Here is an 8,209-nt window from a genome sequence, read left to right as displayed (position 1 = left end):
TCCAAAACTAGGGTTTTTTCTTGTTCTTTCAAATCGCTGCCCTAGAAAACTTATTCGATTCTCTGATTTATTACCCTGGTTGTTATTGATTGTGGTTAGCTGTGACTAATTTAGCTAGATTGATAACTTTGGGTTAATCGATTAAGGGTTGAGATTCGTTTTTAGGGTTTAAAGGATTAGGGTTTTTCTGATAGATTTTGGTTTTCTTGGCTGATTGCTTTGCATGGTGTTTGGATTTTCTTGCTGATGGAGAGAGGTGTCCAAAACAATCTGAATGAACGTATGAAATCTGGGGAACACTTGTTATTTGATCGTGGCAAGCCGCCTTCAAAAATCCAGGGTTTAGCGTCTCGGGTAGTGGATATTGACGGCAAACCGATCTTGCCAAGGAGAGGAGTTGTACCGTCGGCTGCTAGGGATTCGGGTAAGTTTAATGTCATTGATGAATTGACAAAAATTACTGTTCCAGTTGATGTGAATGTGAATGCTTCGGTTCAGCCACCGGAGTTTGAGAATGTGGATTTAAGCTATGCGACTTGGGTTAGCCATGTTGAACAGCCGTGTAAAGCCTCGTCCTCCAATCCGATGTCTTATGCTGATACAGTTGTTGCTAATGATTTGAAAAAAGTTAACTTTAGAGCCCTTGCTAGTTCCGATAAGCGAGATGGTTGTGACATTGTTTTGCCAAGGGAATCTGTTCGGTCCGTGCAAGATAAGCTGGCTAATACTCTATATGGTTATTTTCTAGGTGATCGTCTTGCGTTCCCTGTTGTTGATTATTATGTTCGAACCCATTGGAAGAAGTATGGATTGCTGAAAACTATGATGAACGCAAATGGATTCTTCTTCTTTAAATTTAACGATGAAGTTGGTTTATCGAATGCTCTGAAAGATGGGCCTTGGATCGTTAGGTCACAGCCATTATTTCTGGATGTTTGGACTCCAACAACCAAGCTAGAAAAGAAGGAGGTTAAAAAGGTTCAGGTGTGGGTCAAAATTCATGAAGTTCCTCTAGCGGCTTACACAGAGGATGGTCTTAGCTTGATTGCAACTACTATTGGGGAACCGAAAATGCTTGATACTTTTACGACGTCTATGTGTATTGATGCTTGGGGGCGAAGTAGCTATGCTAGAGCATTGATTGAAATCTCGGCTGAGAATGAATTTCGAGAGGAAATTACAATGGCTATTCCGGAACCGGATGGGGAGGGATTCACGAAAGAAACTATGTATGTTGAGTATGAGTGGAGTCCACATAGATGTGCTAGCTGCTGTGTCTTTGTTCATTCGACTGATATGTGCCCGAAACATCAAAAGAAACAACCTAAGGTGGTGTATGAGATTCATAATCGCAATGGTCAAAAGAGTTATCCTGCTAAGAAGGCTCCCATTGTGGATCAAGACGGATACAATGGAGTGTATGGTAAGAAAGCGGCTAGGAAAGTTGGTATTCCTGTTAATAAACAAAAGTCTAAATTTGAGTACCGACCCGTCGGTGCAAAACCTAAAGGTGATGTAAGTAAAGGATCGGATCGTTTTGAGAGTAGATCGAACAACCCTTTTGATGTGCTTAATGACGTGGAGGACGAGTCGGGTACTAGTAAGAAGAAAACGGATGTGAATAATGAGGACTCTGATGTGGATGAGGTTATTGAGGTGGAAACTGAAATGGATGGGTTTATGACGGAGGGTACTAGAAATACTAATAATAAAGGGGCAAGCACTCCTTCTCCGAATGTTACCAATGGTTAGTATCGCTTCTTGGAATATAAGGGGTTTGAACCGACCCTTCAAGCAGAAAGAGGTTCGGCAGGCAGTCAACGAATTTAATCTAAGTTTGTGTGCTATTCTTGAGTCTCATGTGGACGTTGGTAATCTAAATAAAGTTTGTAATGCAGTTTTCCGATCTTGGGAATGGACTTCAAATGGGAATTGTTGTTCTAAGGGCACCAGAATTATTGTGGGATGGAACCCGGCCATTTTTGATGTTATGGTCTTGGCGCAAACTAACCGGGTTATGCATTTACAGCTAGTGTTCAAATTGGATAAAAGAATGATGTTTTGTTCTATCGTGTATGCTGATAATTATTACATGGCCCGGAGAGATGTTTGGAATAACCTTTCTATACACAAAGTGCTTGTTGCGTGTAAACCGTGGTGCATCATGGGAGATTTTAATACGGCTCTCAACATAGAGGATAATTCTATGGGTTCGTCATCGATTTCAACTGGTATGCGTGATTTTCAGGAATGTGTAGATAATATTGAAGTCGTTGACATCAACTGTATGGGGATTCATTTTACTTGGAGTCAAAAGCCGAAAAATGGGGTTGGGTTGTTAAAGAAGTTGGATCGGGTTATGGGAAATACGAGCTTTATTGCTGAATTTCCGAGTTCTGTGGCTATATTTAAACCGTATAGACTCTCGGATCATTGCCCGTGTATCCTCTCGTTTCCGAATGCGGCTAGACTAAAACCGAGGTCGTTCAAGTTTGCAAATTTTCTGGTTTTTAAACCGCAGTTTCAGGAGATTGTAAAGAGCAACTGGACTACAAATGTTAATGGTGTTCATCAGTTTAATGTGGTTAAAAAGCTTCGGTTGCTTAAGCGTCCGCTGCGTTCTCTCCTATTTAAACAAGGTAACCTTCACAAAAAAGTTGAGAAGCTGCGATCGGATCTAGATTTACTTCAGCAAAAGATTGATCAGAATAATGTTAATGCTGAGTTGCGAGCAGCCGAGATTGTTATTAGCCGTGACCTCCAAGAAGCGTTACTTGACGAAGAGCGATTTCTGAAGCAAAAATCTAAAGTTGATTGGTTAAGTGCGGGAGATATGAATTCTGCGTTTTTTCATTCTTCATTGAAAATGAAAAATCATTATAGTCGCATTGAAGCTATAAAAGATTCGGATGGGAACCTTTATGAGGGTGATACGGTGTTTCACCCGTTTGTTAAGCATTACGAGAAATTTTTTGGTTCGCAAGGTGATACATCTCTTACTCCGGCTCCGGATTTATTTTCTAAAAGGCTCTCTCCTCAGGTAGCTCATCATATGATCCGCCAAGTCTCGCCGAAAGAAGTTAAAAGGGCGATGTTCGGTATTGGTATTGATAAAGCCCCGGGTCCTGATGGTTACACTGCGGCGTTTTTTAAAAGTGCATGGCCAATTGTGGGTAATGATGTTACTTGTGCGATCATTGATTTTTTTGAGACTGGTAATCTTCTTCGTGAATTGAATCATACTAATATCGTGCTGATTCCGAAATCTCCTACCCCGTCGACGGTAACTGATTATCGTCCGATTGCTTGCTGTAATGTGCTATACAAATGTATCAGTAAAATCGTTGCGGATAGGATTAAAGGGGCGCTAAATGATATTGTTAGTATAAATCAATCAGCTTTTGTTCCAGGTAGGCGAATTTCGGATAATATTCTATTGACGCAAGAGCTAATGCATAATTATCATCGAAATGTGGGTCCTCCTAGGTGTGCTTTTAAAGTAGATATTCAGAAAGCCTATGACACGGTTGACTGGAGATTTCTGAAAAGTGTTTTGCTTGGTTTTGGGTTTAATGAGAGGATGGTTGCGTGGATTATGGTGTGTATTTCGACTGCATCTTTTTCTATGTGTGTGAACGGATCTGTGCATGGTTTCTTTCCTGGAAAACGAGGCTTACGGCAAGGGGATCCAATCTCCCCTTATCTATTTACCCTAGTTATGGAGGTTTTGACGGCTATTCTTCACCATGCGGTTCGTATTGATTCGTCTTTCAAGTTTCACAATAAATGTGAAAAACAGCAGATTATTAATCTTTGTTTTGCGGATGATCTTTTCCTTTTTGCGAGAGGAGAAGTTAATTCGGCCAGGTGTATAATGTCTTCTCTTTCTAAGTTTACAAAGATGTCGGGTTTACAGCCGAGCAACCAAAAGAGTACGATATTCTTTTGTAATGTCAATGGCCATGTTAAGAATGCAATTTTGGATCTTATGCCTTTTGTGGAAGGTAAGTTGCCGGTTAAATATTTGGGAGTGCCCTTGATTTCTTCTAGGCTTGGGTATAGCGACTGTCGAGTGCTTGTGGATAGGCTTCAAAAGCGTATAACTCATTGGAGGAATAAGTTGCTTTCGTTTGCGGGTAGGCTGCAGCTTATTACTTCTGTTCTCTCAGCTATGCATATTTATTGGTCATCTGTGTTTATGTTGCCGACTCGAATTGTCCTTGAGCTTGAAGCTTGTATGCGGAATTTCCTTTGGTCTCAAGAAAGCTCATATTCTAAAGGTAAATCTAAAGTTTCTTGGAAGACCGTTTGTACGCCGAAGTATGAAGGCGGATTGGGTATTAGACGTATCGGGGATATGAACAAGGCTCTTATGGCTTATCATGCTTGGAGTATTGTCTCTAAAAGGGAGTCTTTATGGGTGGATTGGGTGCATAGTTACAGGTTGAGAGGCAAGAGCTTCTGGATATGCAAAACTCCAGCTAATTGTTGTTGGTCTTGGAGGAAGCTTGTGCAATTGCGGCCTCTAATTAGGAATCATTTATGGTCGGAGTTAGGTAATGGCGAGAACACTTCGGCTTGGTATGATTATTGGAGTGATATAGGGCCGCTTGGGGATTTTATTTCGCCAAGGTCTATTACCGATGCTGATTTTAGGCTAGATGATTCTGTGGCTAACGTCTACTCGACTGGTTCTTGGGCGTGGCCTTTGGCTTGGAGAGATATTTTTCCGGTTCTTATTCAGTTGGACCAAGTTCAGTTAACCCCAATGAAACAAGATAGATTGTTGTGGAGAGATGGTAGCGACATAATGGAATTTTCCTCTTCCTGTGTGTGGCACTCGTTTCGACACACGGCTCCGGAAGTGAATTGGTGCAGGATTGTTTGGTTTGCACAGTCTATTCCCCGACATGGTTTTTTGATGTGGTTGGTCCTTAAAGGTAAACTTTTGACTCAAGATAAAATTCTTAAGTGGGATATTTCGCGGAGGAAGAACATGAATATGATGTGTTGCATGTTGTGCTACCAGGATTATGATTCACATCCGCATTTGTTTTTTGAATGCAAGTATTCGGCTCAGGTTTGGTATAATATTCGAAACAAGGTAAACATGGGGGATGTTAGTTCCAAATGGCAAGAGATTGTGGACTGGCTGTTGGCTCGGGCTCGGTCTAAATCGGCTAGGAATTATATAGCCAAAATTCTGGTTGCGGCTGCGGTGTACTTTATTTGGCAAGAAAGAAATGCTAGAACTTTTAAGAATCAGTTGAGGCCTTCGGAGAAACTTAGTGAGATTATTTTAAATACGGTCCGATACAAGCTGATGGGAGCTAAATTAAGGGATACCTCAAATGTGAGAAGACTTCTTGAAGAGTGGGAGATTCGTGGGAAGCATGATGAAGATGATGGCGGCTGAGTTTTTGTCATGTTTTCGTTCTAGATTTTAGTCTAGTGGTGTTTTCGGTGTAGCTTTGTGTTGGATTGTTTCTTGTTTTTTTCCTTGTTCTACTTTCATGGGGCATGTCTCATGATTGAACTAGTGTAGGCATTCTACACTACTTGTTTTTTTTGGTTTATGAATATATAGAATCACCGGGGTAACCCTTTACCCAAAAAAAAAAAAAAAGGTTCAAGCTGCGTTTTCTGGCAGAATTTGCAGCCCATTACGAATGTCATAACTCAATTTAGGAATTTAGTTATGATCTCAAATTTTTACTGTAGATATCTTTAAGTGATTACAAAAATCTCCAATTGGAATTTCGTCAATCGGATAAACGAGGAATTTTAAATGAATTTTTTCATAAGCTGTAGTCAGAAGTGACGAATCTGATTGCAGCTTAGTAAATGAATTTTTACGAACTTTTGGTAAAGAGTTAGATCTTGAAATTCTAACACAAGGCCTAACCCTCCGAAAGGTACGTCACATTAAAAAATCATAATTTTTGAAGACTTGTAAACAGGTTAAACAGGTCACCAAAAACAGCCTATTTTCAGTGATATGAACTTGGCTTGATTGGGTATCCATAGGAACGGCCTACTAACATGATAAAAAAGGGGGGGGGGGTTCATTTATAGATGAAAACCCGTAGATGTTGTCTAATGAATAGTGTGTCTTTGATAATAGATGGGTTTGCCTAAGTGAGTTACTGAACGCAAATTTGCATTTTGTATGATTAAGGGTAAATGACTTTTATAAGTCATATCAACCAATGATGAAGTCGAATAGTAGATTCGACATAGAATTCGTAAGATGGAATAGTCATATGTGATAATGACTAATCTAACCATCTTACGAATTATGATTCTAGTTTGACGCTTGACAAGCTAGGTGGAGGCTTGGAAAGGAAGCAGGTCAAACGAATCAAGTGTGAAGGAAAAGCGTGTCTCGAATGCAAGGTAAGTAAGCTTACGCCCCTTTATATTATTTACGAAATACTTATTTGCAAGTATTGTATATGGACTTTATTAAGTAATTGAAATATGATGTTCCGACACGAAATAATGCGAGTCGGAACAAGGGAGAAATTGTAAGAAACCATGAAATATGGTAAAAAGGGTAAAAGGGTATATTATTCATGTGGTGATGAATAAATAAGAAATTTTGAAACATTATGTTATGGTGTAAATTGTGACGGGTAAAAAAAATGGTAAAAAGGTAATCCGGACATGAGTGGACGGATGGGAAAAGAGATTCAAATAGATATCATATGGCAAAAGTCATAACGGGTCAAATGGTGTGTTAATACCATTTGACAACAATAACTGATGACCGTTTATTGAGTTTTGCGATCACAGGAATTAATTTATGGCTTGCGTTGCTTTAAACTAGTAAGTTTAAAAGAAAAAGGTATTTAAACGGGTTAATTCTATAACCCGAGCCAGATACGCTTAACTGAATTTATAGTTAAAAATGTAATTTTTGGTCAAATAGATAGTGACGGTCCCTCGCCGTAAAATGAAGGACATAAATTTGACCAAAAAGCCTTTGAGGGGTAAGTCGGGCAAACAACCCTTAGAGGTTGTTTAGGAACTTGTATTATGATTATGTAGTCCTTAGATATGTATAAAAATTATAGGTAATGACATTCGTGGGTCGAATGTCTAAAAACGGATTTATGCGCATAGCTTGCGTACTAATAGCATAATTCATAAGAATTATAAACCCGAGCTAGAGATCTTGAGTTAAATACATTGACGTATGTATTTGGTTGTTTAAGAAACAAGTTGGTGGTTTTAAATACAAACGGGTCAAAATGTTGATTTTGAATAATAAGTCGAATGCTTAAAAATTTGGAATTTTATTAGTTTGAATGTTGAATTATAATAACTCCATATGATGGAGAATCGAATTACGGTCGCGTGGGAAAAAGAATCACGCGAAACGGACATGTAGAACTAAAGTTATTAAATTTTAAAGTTAGAATTTGGTTAAAACTTGGAGCTGGGCATTTGCAGCTCAAACAAACAAACCTGCTGTGAAAAATAGGCCATCGCGCTACGCGACGGCGAATTAATAAACTGGTCACGCGACGTTTGTCGCGGTCGCGGACCGCGAAAGCTGAGACGAAAACGATCGCGGGGCGCGACCGATCTATATTTCATAAATTTTCTTTTATTTCCATTGTTGGGCCATAGGACTTAATTATACGTATTTAAAAGTTGTCAAAACTAACAGTTTATGTGGTTTTGGCATTAGGTGAATGCTCACAAAATTTCCGGATGAGATCAAGCGTCTTTCAAGAACCGAACACACCGAACAAGCTTCCGCATTGATTTATTTTGTTTAGATTAATATGTAAATAATAGGAATTGCATTTGAATGTTTAAACTAGTTAGAATGATAACTCAAATATTTTGATCATGTATGATTGTAAACCCAACAAAGTTTTTGTAAGCTCGCATTTTTGTAATAAATGTGTGTTAAATATTATAAATTCTGTTATTTTAAGATGGGTCTTGCAGATGCACAGAAACTTCTTCCTCAATTCTTCCATTCAGGAATGCAGATTTTAAATCCATTTGATAAACTTTGAAATCTTTGGATGCAGCAAAAGCAAGAAAAATTCTTACAGCTTCTAATCTAGCTACTGGTGAAAAGGTTTTATCACAGTCTATACATTCTTGTTGACAATAACCTTTGACCACTAACCTTGCCTTATTCCTGGTGATTATGCCATTTTCATCTGATTTATTTCTGAATACCCATTTT

General features: G+C 38.9%; 1 protein-coding gene across 1 annotated transcript; it reads left to right on the top strand.

Annotated features, from left to right (window-relative positions):
* The first annotated feature begins 246 nt into the window (after window positions 1–246).
* Window positions 247–5,416, top strand: LOC110893325. The gene is made up of 2 exons (XM_022140437.1): window positions 247–1,747; window positions 1,899–5,416. The coding sequence occupies exons 1-2, from the start codon at window positions 247–249 to the stop codon at window positions 5,414–5,416; spliced, it is 5,019 nt and encodes a 1,672-aa protein (XP_021996129.1).
* The last annotated feature ends 2,793 nt before the right edge of the window (window positions 5,417–8,209 follow it).

This window comes from Helianthus annuus, chromosome 12 (assembly GCF_002127325.2).
Source record: "Helianthus annuus cultivar XRQ/B chromosome 12, HanXRQr2.0-SUNRISE, whole genome shotgun sequence".
In the NCBI taxonomy this organism is placed as follows: Eukaryota; Viridiplantae; Streptophyta; class Magnoliopsida; order Asterales; family Asteraceae; genus Helianthus; species Helianthus annuus.
Note: the sequence above shows the minus strand (reverse complement) of the source record. Positions and strands in the feature narration are given on the sequence as shown.

What these genes read in the sequence shown, in the direction of transcription:
- LOC110893325 (XM_022140437.1), top strand. Translation starts at nt 247, where the DNA reads ATGGAGAGAGGTGTCCAAAACAATCTGAATGAACGTATGAAATCTGGG. An exon ending in TTCTCCGAATGTTACCAATG is followed by an intron (nt 1,748 to 1,898) that starts GTTAGTATCGCT and finishes TTTGTAATGCAG; the next exon opens with TTTTCCGATCTTGGGAATGG.